Source organism: Elgaria multicarinata, chromosome 2 (genome assembly GCF_023053635.1).
Source record: "Elgaria multicarinata webbii isolate HBS135686 ecotype San Diego chromosome 2, rElgMul1.1.pri, whole genome shotgun sequence".
Classification (NCBI taxonomy): Eukaryota; Metazoa; Chordata; class Lepidosauria; order Squamata; family Anguidae; genus Elgaria; species Elgaria multicarinata.
Genome location: NC_086172.1, coordinates 126,927,130 through 126,942,664, shown reverse-complemented (window position 1 = coordinate 126,942,664; position 15,535 = coordinate 126,927,130). Strand labels below are relative to the sequence as shown.

General features: G+C 40.8%; 1 protein-coding gene across 6 annotated transcripts in view; it reads right to left on the bottom strand.

Annotated features, from left to right (window-relative positions):
• Nucleotides 1-15,535, bottom strand: part of SIPA1L1 (signal induced proliferation associated 1 like 1) — a 182,368-nt gene that overhangs the window by 3,313 nt on the left and 163,520 nt on the right. For all 6 annotated transcript variants that reach the window (XM_063117608.1, XM_063117614.1, XM_063117613.1 and 3 more), the window contains 6 exons: nucleotides 14,242-14,478; nucleotides 12,404-12,569; nucleotides 5,648-5,870; nucleotides 4,135-4,281; nucleotides 1,964-2,078; nucleotides 360-441 (listed from right to left, as the gene is read on the bottom strand). In XM_063117608.1, coding sequence (XP_062973678.1) covers nucleotides 360-441; nucleotides 1,964-2,078; nucleotides 4,135-4,281; nucleotides 5,648-5,870; nucleotides 12,404-12,569; nucleotides 14,242-14,478 — 970 coding nt within the window. The remainder of the gene's footprint in view (nucleotides 1-359; nucleotides 442-1,963; nucleotides 2,079-4,134; nucleotides 4,282-5,647; nucleotides 5,871-12,403; nucleotides 12,570-14,241; nucleotides 14,479-15,535) is intronic.

The following is a 15,535-nucleotide window of genomic DNA, read 5'->3' as shown; positions in this document are numbered from 1 at the left end:
AATACTTCCCCCGGGGCAACGATGAACAATAAAAAACAAACTGTGACACTTCAAATGATATGTTTAGTGTCATGTCTTGTTTGCCTGTTAGAAAGTACATCTTCTAGTTTCATCTTGCATCTACTATTATTATTTATTACATTTATATACCGCCCCATAGCTGAAGCTCTCTGGGCTTTAGGTTTTGTTTGTTTGTAAACCCAACAAATTTATTTATTTATTAAATTTATATACTGCCCCTTAGCCAAAGCTTCGGACTGGTAAGAGGCCAAGGTTTCTGAAATACAGTATAGGAATATTAAAGGTCAGGGTTAATATAGACTAGCATTTAAACAGAAACAGTTCTTTTAGTAATTTACCTTCTTTAAATCTTCCTGCAGCATTCTCAGCATACCTTCCAGCTGGCTCACTTTAGAAGCAAGAGAAGGAGGAGACTCTTTACTGCAGGAAGGAGGAGACAGACACTGAGTTGCAAGCTTTTCTAAATGCTCATCTTCTCTAGGGCCATGTGCAGACATAACCAATGGTTTGTTTTCTTTAAGTATTATGTTGGCATATGCAAACCATGAGAAGGATTGGGCAAACCAGTAAAAACCTAAGAGCCCTGCTGAAAGAGACCAATGGCCCATCTAACCTATCATTTTGGGTCCAATATTGGCCAGTCAGAGGCTGCTGTGAAGCCTCCAAGCAGGGCATAAAGGCAATCCACCCCCCACCCCTGCCAGCTGTTTGTCCTCAGGGACCAAGTTTTGGAGGTATATGCAAAAAAAGGGCCAGCCCCTTTCCTCCACTTGATTTAGAAGAATACTGCTCTGACCATAAAGGGTCTATTTAGCTATCACAGCTGATAGCAACTGAATATCTCCATGGTTTTATCTAACCCTTTCAATCTGCACTGAAAAAAAAAAACATTGTTAAGGCAACTTCTCCAACTCTGTCTGCAGGTCACTTTCTTTCTCTATCCTGAGGGCAGAATAAACCAAAGAGTTATTTTACTTTTTTCAGGATTAAGGAGACAACTCAAAGCTGGTGCTAACCATATGCAAGTGTTAGGCCTGGAGTGGGTCTACCTGTGTTTCAGAACAGCTGCATAAAGTGGGCTTGGAATTTGATAGAAGCAAATTAGGTATTTGTAATATTCCTTTTAAGATTCTATTCAAGGGTGGATTTGTTTTAGGGTTCTAAAAGCAATGTGTGCTCTTTGTTTTAGATAGTGACCTGGTTTACATGATCAAACTGCCCACTGTGGTTTAGTTAAGCCAAGGTGAACTGAGGCACATGCCCGTCAGCATTTTGCATAGGCAACCCCAACTGGGGATTGCTACATTGTCCAAAGCCAGACACTGTGGGTTACGTGAGAGTTAAACCACCCTCACATACCCCATGGTCTGTTGTATGGTTATTTGAGGGGTTTTTAACCCTCACATAATCCATGGTGGCTGGGTTCAGAGAATACAATAACCCCCAGTTAGGGCCTGAATATGCAAAATGTCAGCTGGCATGCCACAGCTCACCGAGGCTTAAGCAACTCTGTGAACCAACTTACTCTGAGAGCCAGTGTGGTATAAGTGTTATACTAAGACTTGGGGTGACTTTGGGCTAGTCACTGACTCTCAGCCTAACCTAATTCACAGGGCTGTTGTGAAGATAAAATGGAATAGACATCTCTCCTTTAACTACACAATACACATTCCAGAATACACATCTTTCCTTTAACTACACAATAGTTCCTTGAAAGTATGAGTATCAGATAGGTCCTTGGACAGTGTCCCAAATCTATCACCTAAAAAATACTTCCAGAAATGTGTAGTAAACTCTGCTTCCTTATGCTGAACCCACATTTTTTCAGTTTTTCCATTAATAACAGTATATGCATCTTAAATTTCTATGAGTTTACAAAGCCTACTGCACAGCAGAGTTTCCTCACTCTGCCTTGAACGTGATTGTTCAGCATATTACTTACCCAGTGTAAGGCTTCATCTGTGCTGGAAGCTGGTCTTCAGCTTGATCATTATTGGAAGCAACACTGACAGGTCTGTGGTTTTCATCACTAGTGGCAAAAAATGAGGCTCGCTGGACTGGAGAGAAAGAGAAAGTCAGACACACAAACACACATGCCCCACACAACAGAATTATTATTTTTCTCATGGAGTAGGAGAAGAGAGCCTTCTTTTGTGAGAAGGAAGGCAGGGAGACAAGGACGGCAAGGGGGGGAAATGTAGGAAAGCCAAGTATTGAATTGGTGACCTGATGTAAACTGTGGAGTGCACAAGCAGCTCTTGCAATGGCATTCCCGCATCCCCACCAAAAAAATAAGAGGAGGTGAGGATGGAGAAGGCAGTGTCTGCTAACTGAAAAAAAAGAGGTGAAGATGTGTCCCCAGTGCTGATGAAATGATTTTTAAAATTGTAAATCAGAGCTTAACACGTTTCGGAGAATTAATTTCTCCTTCCTCAGGAGCAAAAATCTTCAGCAGTGAGACGACATCATCATCATCATCATCATCATCCTACCTTTTGCCCAATACTAGGCCTCAAGGCGGCCTAACATCCTTCTTTTAACTAACGTAAACAAACGAACCTTCCAGCTTTTCTTCTTCGATCCCAGGAAAAACAGCTAGGACACAGAGGCACCCAAGGCTGCAGCAAAAGGACAAATGGGAAACAGCCCCCCAGCGGTGGCTCTGGTAAGAAACCAGATCCTATTTGGCTGCTCCACTCCCTGGACTGCTTCCATTCCAGCTGGCGATTATAAGAACTACTATGGCTCCATTCAGGAGACACCTTAAACCATGGCTTTAACCATGGTGAATAAAGCAAAAGGCCTTATTCACCGTGGTTAAAGCCATGGTTTAAGGTGTCTCCTGAACGGGCCCTAAGTAACTTTAAGAACTGGGACAGTGTTTTCCTTGTGTTTCTCTTCTTTCCTCATCCCTTTTTTCCACGTGTGATGTGTCTTTTAGATTGTAATATGCAGGCAGGGCCTTTTCTTGTTTTATTGATCTTATGTAATCCGTTCTTTGAGCATTTGTGGCTAAAGAATGGGGTAAAGATGCTGTACATTAATGAGTGGATATAGGCAACTATAACTAGTACGCCGCCCTGAGATCCTAGTGATATAGGGCGGGATGTAAATGTTTTAAATAAATAAATAAAATAAATAGTAATGGTAGACCAAAATTCCTGGTACTCTAGCGTAAGACTCTGTGGAAAGGGTGTCCTATTATTGTGCAACTATGATCACAATTATCCCCATGGCAAAATTAAAAGGAAATTCAGAAAGAACTATCTTTTACTCTATCGACAGAACACTGGAACCAGGATCTGGGAGGCCAAGATCCAGCCTGTGAATAATAGTGATGGAGATGTAGCTGCTTTTTTGCTGCCTTGCTTTTGAGTCATGTGTGTGTACCCTGATCCCACAAACAAGTCCAGATGGTTAGTGTAATCCAGTTAAGACAGTAGATATGTAGGCCAAATTTGCCCAAACTTTATATACGAAAAGGGGAAAGGGTGGGGTGGGGGAAGCACAGGCTGAGCAAATCAAGGCTGCAATCGGGTCACATGTTACTTTGTGCATGTGCTGGTGGGCGTTGGGGAAAAAATGTGCATGATCTCCACCAATACGTGGAAATTATCCTTAATTAAATTATCATTTAATTTAGTCCACAACACTTAATCTTTTTTTTTTTGCTCCCTTGAATCAAAGAACATTAAAAACAACAACACCAGGTTAACATCAACCTGTAGATGTCATATAATAATTGTTTTGTTTTTTCCTTTGAAAATCTATTTCTAAATGCTATGCGACTTTGAAGCTGTAGAACCCTAAAAGGGTCAAATCTAGCTTGCATACAAGCCAGATTTGACCTTCTTGGTGCCATTTTTGTTTTTATACACACACACACACACTTTTTCTGAATGTGGGGTGGTGGTGGTGGTGGTGGCTGTGGGGGTGGCAGGGTCCTGTACTGGGTTAGGCTGCATGTTGCACACCCTCACTGTTAGGAATGCCATTGCAACTGAAAAAGAACGTGGGTTTCAGAGTTGACATGCTGTGATAGAAATAGCAGATTAAAAACTCTTCAGTGAGGGGGTGTACGGGCTTCTCAGGTCATGAACGGAAAACACCTACCCTCAAAGGCTTTGGCAGCATCTACCAAGTTTGACCAGTCCAAGTCAGAGGCAGAATCAGGCAGGGGCATGAGGCCTGGGTCTGGCATGGGCTGCCTTCTCTGCTCCTGCATATCTGTGAGGGAGCTGTCGGAGGCAGAGAATTCCCCTGAGGCAACAAAGAATCAGACATTTAGCTTTATTTATTCTAAATAAAGAATTTTTCTCTTAACTTTCCACAGATTCAGATACAAATGGAGGTTCCTGAAAAGGTAATGGACAATTGGTCAACCTGTGAAGGGAGTCTTTGTGGTCAATGGGGAGTGGAGCCAACAGTGAAGGGTTAACTATTCCTCTTTCATAGAAAGCTCGCCACACCAAGTATTAATCTGCTTTGATTATTCATTTTACTGCAGGCTCGTAAACATGTTTAATTTTAAAAATATTTTAGTGTTTTTAATGTTATCTTCATATTTTTATACATGTATTTTTTTCTTCTGCTATTTTTTTTTAATTGCAAACCACCCTGGGGGAATTTGCCAGTTGGCTGATATGTGAATTTATTAAATAAAATAAAAATAAATTCATTTTGTAAACCGCCCAGAGAGCTTCAGCTATGAGGTGGTATAAAAATGTAAATAATAATAATAATTCGAGTCCACTTATTGCTTCCCTCCTATTCTCCTATTACTTGACCAAATTCCTCCAGAAAATCAGGGCTCTGAAGAAACTCTATTTTCATATGAGGTATTAAACACTACAAATAAAGGGTACAATCCAACCAAAATTAATAACTTAATTCCCATTGATTTCAACTGAGATCAATAGGAATTAAAAGTACTTTACTTTGGCTGGATCATGCCAAAATGAAAAAATACAAAACACTTTATACTTTACTAGCTCAGCTCTAGTTATTTAAGCAACAGCCCTATAACAGCAAGGCTTTACAATGTTTCCCAAAATGATTAGGTTCAGACTTTGGAAAATCTTCAAGAGAAAGGGTAGGACTGAGGATCCTATTCTTTGTGCCATTGCTGCTCTTAACTTGGCACATCACTAGTAGTCAAGAGGGAGTATAACTGCCTATCTTCAATATTGCACTTGGTCTTAGGTGTTTCTAAAATATGTAGGGCACAAGCCATTAGAGCCTTAAAGGTCAAGCCAATCACCTTCAATTATACTCTGTTGCTAATATACAGTCAGCAGATGGAGGCATTCGCATAATGTGCTGAGAATGGCCACCTCCCTTCAGAAAAATAGTCCTATGTTTGTATCAATGGAAAGTTCTGAATGAGCAAAGCCAGCCCAAGACGGAATGTAGTGTAGTATTCTAGTTTCAAGACTGCAAAAGATATGTCAGTCTGAATCTGTCCATAAGTATAAAAGTGCATCATAACTGTGAAGGATGCTTGCTTATCCTGAGTCCTAAGGACAGAGTAGACCAAAAGGCACACACCCCGCCCCAAACTCTAACCATTAAACTAGCCAATCAATATATGGCACTTCCTCTACAATCAAGCTGGAAGCATACTTACCATGTAAAGATTTCATTCCTAACGTGTATGATGGCCTTCTTAAGGGTAATGACTTGGGGAGAGAAGGATATGTGCTGGTGAAAAGGACATCATTTGGAAGGGCTTGGTCCAGAAGAGAAGCTCGCGAAGGGAAGAAGTGTTCCCTTTGACTGCTGTAAATACTCTCATCTGACAGAGTCCTCTGCAAGGCACGCCTTGAGGTGGGAGTGCTAGGGAAGGGAGACTGAAAGAAAGTAAGAGAAATGTGTGAGAATCTATAGCAATACATGTCAAGAATAGATGACACTTTATTGCAGCTACAGTTATAAAAGACCCATGTGTAAAACACACTTTTTATAAGTGATATTCTTATGCCTCTACTGAAAACATCATATCCTGTAAAAGACCCATGTGTAAAAATGTACTTTTTATAAGTGATATTCTCATGCCTCTACCAAAAACATCATATCCTGATTTCACGTAATGGAAGGCAACTGGGCATGTTTGAGGCGTAGGAGAAATGGCTTTGTTAATGTTTAATGTTTTAAAACTTTCAGGGGAGGCACGTGCGCCAGAATTCAGCATACATCAACCAAAGATCTAAATGTACTTTTAAAAGCACAATATTCACAAAATGGCACGACATTGCTGCGGAGGGTGTGTGTGTGTGTGTGTGCACATGCATGTTGGAGAGAAAGCCATGCCTCCGCCTTTTTTAAGGGGTCATTCTTGCACTTGAGAGCTGACACAACTAGATTCCATCCAGAATTGCGACGGACATAGCTGGGAGCAGTAGGGGTGGATAGATTGTGATTTGCCAAACAATGGAATATTATGGCTTGAGTGCTGCTGGGTAAATACAATTATGCTGGCAATACAGTGCAACATTGTGGGGCACTTTGCATTGCCTACTTGTGACCGTGCCCTGCCCTGGCTCACCATACCCTGCCTGTAGCCCCACAGATTTCTTGGGCTTCTGACTTTCCTTTCTTACTGCTACTGCAATGAGCAATGGACTAACCATTTGTTAGCCATGATGTAACAAGCACCGTGGGCATCCTACTTCCGCTCTGTTTCTGAGGAGCTGAGGCAGATTGGCCTAACATGTTGGAGGAGCAAGTGTGAGCATGCGCACATGCATAGAGGCACGATGAAACAAAGGGAGGTCAGAGGAGCAAGCACGCTCAGCCACAGAGCTTCCTGGCCAGGTGGGATGCTGAAGAGGCAGCTGCACACGGCCTTGGAGGAGGAGCAACCACAAGGAGCTGCATGTGCTAGCACCTAAGGTAGCGAGGTCTGTGAAAAGCCTGCTCATTAAGGCCTGTGCTTGCTTCTCAGTTTTGTGTGTCTGTGCACAAACATAAGTGAGCCAGAGGGAACTTGGTCCTCTGTCCTTGGCTTGTTTCATTTTGCCTCTGTTTGTGTTGCCAACACAGCCTCCTCTGAGAAGTGGCAGAAATAGGATGCCCATGATATTTGTTACAGTATTCTTCGCAAGCAGGAGATCATTCCTCTTTGCAGCAGCAGCAGACGACTGAGGTATTACCAACTCAGGTATGTTCTTATAATACAAGTAATAGTAACAGTTTAAAGAATTCTTGCTTTAAAGCCAAAACACTGTTTCTATGAACCTTGGTTGCTTTCTTTTGCTGATACCCCCTCATCTCTTAACTGGCTAGATGGAATTATGTGATCAAACAAACTGGATAAATTGTTAAATACTGATCAATTATAGACCAATCCTATGACTATTTAAAAGTTAATCCCTTTGAGTTCAATGGGACTGAGGCCTTAGCTAGATCTAAGGATTATTCCAGGCAAATGGAGGGGTCGTCCCTGCCTGCTCTCGGGATCCCCTGTGTGTCATTTGGATGCACAGGGATGATCCCGGGACAATGCCGGGATATAGGCCAGGTCTAGCCATGGCCTAACTCCCTAGTAAGCGAGTTTAGGATTGCAACCTTATTCATACACACATAACAAATTAGCAAATAATTCACTTGAAGACTTGAAATTTCTGCAAGGTTTCCATGGGTAAAACTGGAGGGGATTACACCGAAAGACAACACTTTCTCTTTGAATATTTTTTTATTTTTCAAAGGCAGCAATATTACAAGGTTTAAATTGGAGATCTCCATTGGCAGTAACAAAATGCCATCGGGTGGTGTGGGCAAAATAGAATAGCTCCCTCTTCCCAACCCCCCACCCCGGGCAAAACCCAATACAAAGAAAACGGGCCAACTTCCCTGCATTAAGAAATAACATGTCAGAGAAAAATATACATTGAACAACTCTTCACCATGGTGGCATGCTAGTTCCGTGTGCAAGAATATTTTTAGATGGGGAAACACGTGGTAGTTGTAGTCCAAAACAATGTTGCCATTCAATAAAGCTGTGGAAACTGTCCTTTGGTTACTTTGAAGCTGGACCCTCTGCAATTTTAATATACTGAGTTGTGAGCATGCGTGGGACGGCTGGTATAAACGGTCCACCTCATTCACTTCACTGATTTAGCTAGCCTGTGATAAGTCTTTGAGCCTAATCCTATGCATATTTATTCCTGCCCTATGTCTAGGATTACAGTCTGACAGCACACTCCTATACATGCATACTTAAAGTAAATTCCATTAAGTTCAATGAAGGTTACTCCTAGGTAAATGGGTTTGCAGCCCTAGTTGCATAAAAATAATTTAAGCAGGTGCTATTTCTCATGCTACATCAGTAGTTAATCCATCTGTGGCTTACTCCCAAGTATATTCACGTAGGATTAAATCCTCAAAACATTCTAGTAATGCTTAGCTGAGTAAATTACTTGGCCAGGTAGCAGGGAAATCACTCCATGACAGCTTTTTTTTATCTGCTTATTTCTTTACTTTTAGAGGAAAAATATTTTGGTCTCAGAAGTATTTTCAGTAATAATATGAACCTGGGCTCTCGAGCGGCATCAGCCTGAGTGAGTGGCTATTGCCCTTGGTAAATCACTACTGCTTGGCCTAGGCCACCTTTTAGGGAACTTTGAGCTAAAGTGGGATAATTCTCTGTATTGTGCTGTCTGGCTTGAAATCAAATTCGTAACAGATTTAATTTTGTATGGACAAAATATTATAAAAGGGAACTACTGTTCAGTAGTTCAGAAGTTTGTAATTTTCTTTCTTTGACGACAAGGGATTGTCCTGTTGGACAAGATTTATATTTAATTTAGAGAGGGAAAGGCCAAATAGGGAAGGGGTGTGGTTAAAAGAAGAAATGGAGGAACAAAATGGACAGCATCAAAGAGGGGTCACTGATACTCTATCATCCAGGGCCCCAAAAGCCTGGAGCTGGCACTGTATCTGTGCAACTGAAGTATCAGCTTAGGAAATATGCTTTGAGCCCCCACAATACAATGAATAACTTGTGTGTATTTACTTCACAAAAAGCTATCAACTGGAAGGGACCCTAAGACAGAAAAAACCCTATTCTAATTACCTCTGCTTTATGCATCTTTTATCGATCAATTCAGCAATATTCTTTCTACACATAGAGAAATCTGCTGAAGGCTTTATGCAGTCAGAATGAGATTTACATCTCTATAGTAAGTAATGCTAAGAACAAAAATCTCCCTTAGCACTCTCTCAAATTCTAGACAGAAGGAGAGCGTGCCAAAAGGCAAACATCAAAGCAAATAGAAGCCATACTCCTATAAGGTTTGTTTATGTGATTTCCTAAAAATAAGAAATATCTGCAAGGAATGTAGTTATGTTGTTTTAAAAGCCCATTTTTTAAATTTTCTTTTTACAAAAGGATTGAGGTTACTTTGTCTTCTATGTGTATCCTGCGAAGAGTTACATGGGAAAGTGGCTATGACGGTTGACGGACATGGTGGTGACTTGCAAGTATGGTAGACAGCTAGCTCATTGTTTGGTGAAACCATTCCTGGACTATACCCCAGTTCAATTTGTAGATGCTGAATCACACAACTGAATGTTCCTCTGGATAAAAGACTCCCTAACCAATGAAATATGGCTGAGCCAAAAAAGGGGGAGGAGTTTCACAAACCTTTTTGTCAGTTGTGAAAACTGTCCACCCAGCACCCCATCAGCCATTTGGGAGGTCATTGCAGAAAAAGGGGGAAAGTATCTGTAACGTTATTCCTCTTCCTCCTCTAGTAATTCTGCAATCATTTGCCAAAAGAGGACTCACACTGCAGGGCACCTCCTTTAAAATGGTGAAGCATTTGGCCACTTTGAAAGAGACAATGAGCAGTGTGACTCCTCCCCCCCTCCCCAATCTTCTGGAAATGTAGGTGAGAAAAATGACACAAGAACTATTAGGAAGGAAACAAATATCTCCTTAAAACAGCTAATCTTGCTACTGAGAGAACCTATCAATAAACTATTTCAAGGAACTTGTAAGAATCCTACTAAGAGGAAACATTTTTACAGGAGTGGCAATAGTGGTATCAGATTCCTGCATTTTGGCAGGATATTTGCTTAACTGAGTGGCAATCATCCATCATCCAAATAAGGAGAAATACGAGAGAGAAAGAGGACTCCATTGATCAGCAGTTTGCCAGAACAGATACGAACTAACTGTTACAAGGATAATCAATCATTTAAATGAATAGGGATTTTGTGAAAAGACAACAGTCCTTGTCAGACAAATCACGAGAAAGGTGTTCATCTTTCCCCTCACAAAAGCAGTAGGCGGTTGGCAGGGCGGGAGGGATCCTTGCCTATGGCAATTTTCCTTTGCTTCAGCCTCAAAGGCAACACTGAAAAATAATCTGTATATGGAACCGCATACTTACAAGTTTTAATAAGCCTCTTTGGGTTTTGACAAGCAAAGAAAGAAGTTGCAAGTGCCCTCTTTTGCATGGTTGCTGTGGAAACCATTTAGACTCTGACAAGCATGAAATGTTAAGCAGTGGCTTTCAGCACAGAGGTCTCAGAAATCAGGGCGCTCTCTGCAAGATTATTCACTGGATGCTTCAAGATGGTTAAGTCATTACAGTGTCTGGTGAAACCTTAAGGAATTGTTTCGAGTGGACCTATTTTGTGTGTGTATTCACTTTAAAGTTTGGGAAGCAATTTTGGCCCTGATGAAATGAGACATAGATGGTGTAGAAAAGTTCAGCTCACCGTCAACATACCATTAGTCAAGCGCTCTGATCAGAAAAGCGGAAGAGGAACTCAAGCGAATAACGCGATATTTGGAACTCAATGTGCAATTAGCACTAGTAGCTCTTAAACATGGTGTTTCTTTCCCATAAAAGGCTCCATGTAGAAATACCCTGTAAAGAATTCTTGCGGCTGCTAATATACTGAAATCTCCCCTAGGTAAAACTGTGTAAGAACCCAAAAGCCAGAGCTCATCATCTGAAGCCAGGGGCAGTACTATTATTCACGAGGAAAGTTCATGCTCTGTCAGAGGATTTGCATCATTCTTCCTACCACAGATCAGACTGTGAAGGTTTCCAGGAGACATTGCTAAGCTGCAATAAAGTAAGATGCTGTAGAATAGCCAGCAGCTTATATAAACCATTTCTTTCATGTAAACCGCCTAAGAAGCCATTCCTCAGCCAACTTCCGGGAGCTCGACATGTTTGGCAACAGTCTGGGGTGCTCATTCCACATTGAGGGGCAATCACCAAGGAGGTGACTCTATTCCTTTTGGCCCCAGATTCCTTCACAAGCAGATCTACTTTAAGATATCTCCTTAAAGTACCCTGGTCCTACACTATAAGGCTTTAAAAGGTTAGGGCTAGGACTTTGAACTGAGCCCTGGAAACGAACTGGAAGTCAGTGTCATTCTTTTAAAAAGCTAATGATTTCTCTGTGGCTAGTTCTAGTTAATGTCCCAGGCACCATGTACTGAACCAAATGAGCAATGCATTGGCAAGATAACTGAGAATTGTTTCTATTACATAACTGATATCTCACTCTTATCTTACAGACACATCTAAGTTGCTTACACTTTGTCATGAAAAGGCTTAAGTCCAGGATACCTTGGGGATTGTCTTCTTCCATACCAGCCTACCCACACCCTAAGATCTGGCAGCTGTTTACTATGTCCCAACTAAGCATGGTTGATGGGGGTGGGGGGGAAAGGAAGAGCCTTCTTTGTAGCTACACCTACATGGTGGAATTCTTTGCCCTGGGAGCTAGACTGGCACCCCTTTTCATTGCATGGCAAAAAGCCTTCTTGTTTAGGCAGGTGTTTGTTCTAAGTTTTATCTGTTGTGACCATTTATTTATTTAATTAATTTTATTTTATCTTATTACATTTATATACCGCCCCACAGCTGAAGCTCTCTGGGCGGTTTACAACAATTAAAAATAGTAAACATTAAAAGTATACAAAATTTAAAAACATAAAAACAGTATAAAAACAACAGTATCCATTTAAAAACAACAATTCTAGGGTCCATTAAAAACAAACTTAACGTTGCTAAATGCTGTTAAAATGCCTGGGAGAAGAGAAAAGTCTTGACCTGGCGCCGAAAAGATAACAATTGTTCTTTTAATTTTGAAAGTTAATTGTATTTTCTGGATGTTTTTATTTGTTGTTAGCTGTCTTCTAATTGTTGTTGGTACACAAACACTAGAGAGGCAGATTTTTTTAAAGAAAAAAAGATAGAAAGAAAGAAAATAAATGACTAAGGTAAGTTCAGCAGTCACACACTTGCTAAATCCCTGAATGGAGCTATGCTCTGTCACACTGACTGCAGCAGTTGCTAGCTACCCTTGGCATCCACTTCTGAGCACGAAGACTATAATATAATTTTGTAACACATACCTTAAAGTTTTTCTGAGACTCTGGCGTTGGGCTGTCTAGATCTATCAGCTTCTTCAACTCTTCCTCGATATTTGACTTAGATGCTCGCTTTGGTGAGGCTCGAAGGTCTCTGGCCGATGCACGTAACCTAGGATGTGCCATTTCATTACCATCACTCTGGTGACGCCTTTAACGAAAGGAACATAAAAGTTTAGAAATCATAGGCCCAAGCCAGTTATTCAGAGAAAGGGGTATTTGGATGGGGGAAAAGACTGAGGGTATTCAATTTTATCTAACAGCCCCATATGTAGGAATACCTGTTTAAAGGAATAAACCTGTTAGGAACAATTGCCTTTCTCTACATCATTAATAAGCTCATCATAATAGCAGCAACCCTAACCACATCATTACCAGAAGGCCTGCCCAGCGCCTAACAGCTTTAAGACTGTTGAAATCTTTGTATAACCATGAATGACTTGTCCCTGCTTCTCCATTGCTAGGATTAAAGTGCATGGCATCACAAAACTGTCGAAGACTTCTAGAGGCTTTGCTTCTAGCTACATCAATGGCCTTGTGTTTTTTGTTACTATGCTCTTGTCTTATTCTATCCTATCCCTAGAACCCCACCCCACTTTTCCCGTTGTATGCTTTCTTGAGAACACACCCATCATCATCATCATCAATTATTACATTTATATACTGCCCCATAGCTGAAGCTTTCTGGGCAGTTTACAAACCCTTGACACTACTTTCTGTCTTATACCCGTTTTGGGCAAATGTACACCACAGGCTGCCCCCTTTACCTGGCTACATTTTTAAGGCTTGGCCTGGGAATAACTTTTTACCTTAATGTCCTTTCATGTATGTAAGCTCCCATCCTGACTCTTCAATAATGACCTTGACTATCCATCTAAGTATGCCATCCCTGGCATAAGATTGACTATCTATCTACAGTAACTAAAAGACTACTCGGTAAATCCTTTTGAAAAAACACAACAGAAATATTTCTCCTGAACATCTTTGAAAGCCCGTATTTGATCATGATGTGATCTATGGTGCCAGCATTCCCCTTGGTACTCAGTTGAAGGGTTACTGTCATTACAGGGGAAAGTTCCTCTTTACACTAACTGGAGGTTTCTACAAATCCACTCACTAGTTCTGATGAGTAAGATGATGCCCCACTCTCATTAGTGTTGTAGTTTGGAGAAGATAAGAATCAGCAGGACTCTTCTTATCTTCTTTAAAACTTCGCACAAATAAGTTAAGAACACCCTGTATCCCAAGCTCTCTACATACAGAGAGGGGGCAATGAGTGGCAACCCATACCTCATGGCTGACTAGTACAAGCCAATACATGTGGATGCCTAACTAACAATGCCTTAAAAATCCTCTAGTTTCATTTTGGTCTCTATTATAAAAAGCCAGTTCTTCTAAACAAAGCTATTTCTCTCAAGATCGTCTAAGATATCATCTTTCTAAGCTTGTGCAATTTATTTTAAACTTGTTTGGGGGGATCTGAAACACTACTGATTGGAGCACTAACTTTTTTTAGTTCATTGAACAAATCCTGCTATAGGGAAAATATGTAATTGAAGAGAGGGGAACAAAGTTTTTTTAACTCATTAAATTAATTAATTTAACCATTTTAATTCAATTATTTGAATACTATTCAAGAGACAATAACAATCTCTATATATTTCAGTGGAGTTTTTGCTTTATAAGTCTTTTAATTGGCTTAAGTCACAGCTCCACTTAAACTTCTAAAGAGTTTTCCATGAGAGAAATGCCTACTACGCATTTTAGAGGCCTCTTCATGTTGAAAAATAACATCCACCAAAATAGAACCAAAATGCTCTTACTTTCTTGAATCCATAAACCCCACAGAGTTTATTGTCCCTTCAGGTTTTTTCCATCCAATCAGGTACTTGCTAGTAGCACCCTGGCGTGGGTAGAAAGTCCTAGGACCAGAGGAGGAGGAAGAGGAGGAGAAAGAAGGTGCAAGTTGTGGGGAAGTGGCAGAATGAAGCTCCTCTTTAGGTGAACTTCTGGCACTGGTGAAAACAACAGGGCTGGCAGAGTGTCGGGAACCCATGGTACTGGGAGAAAAGCATAACAAAGACAAAGCTTGACTTAAAATGTACATGCTTACATTGTGTTCAGTTAATTTCAAAGTTGCATTCTGTCATGCGGAACACCCATTATGGTTGAGTGCAGTTTAACCTAAAGACCTCTTTTTACAGTTGCAAACTAAAGCATTCACCATATTAAAGTAGGGGCATAGAACAATTAACTACCTTTAAATATCAGCAGAACCATCCACCCCAATCCGTGCTTAGCAGCTAACTTAATAAGAGTGAGAAATTATGGTGCAGACTAATCTGTACGTTTTCACTCACAGCAGTGTTCCTGCAGCAACACTATGATGTGGGAAGATTTTGGTGTGTGTTTATGTGCAAGAATGCCTCAGTAAACTATGACAGTCCCAACTTCTTGTACCGCCATTTGGCTTTTAAGAAGCCAGCCTATAAATCCTTTACCTGCAACATATTAACATATGGAAGTGACTTGAGGAAGTACACTGCTGAGCGAAAACTGTAACATGGGAAATTGCCCTAAGAAATTACTCACTGGCATTTTTATATTACTGTTGTCCTGGATTCCGATTTTCCACTGATAAAGCTACTTTAGGCCAGACCAGACCTTGGAGGCCATCTGCCAGCAGCATGTTCCTCCCACTGAAAAACACCTTCTAATATATTACAATCCAAGCTCTGCGATAGTCTACAGAGGCTCTGAATGCCCTTGTATGCTGAAATATGGCAGGTGACCATTCAAAAGCAGACCTTTTCAGTAGTAGCCCCTGCGTTCTGGAATAGACTCTGCAGAGTCTATAGACCTGGCCACCTACTTTTTATATATATATATTGAGCACCAGACAAACTCCTGGTCAGACCTTTTAATCCTCTTTCCCTCCTGTCATGGTGCATTATGTAGATTTGTCTTAATATTTTTAGTTCTCTTCTGGTGCTTATTTCTAGTCTTTGCTGCTCTTAATTGATTGTTTATTGTGCGGCTTCCATTTTTTAACATGGATTTTGGATTTTATGTTTGTTTTCTTTTTATGTCACCCTGTGAGAGCTTTTAGCTATAGGG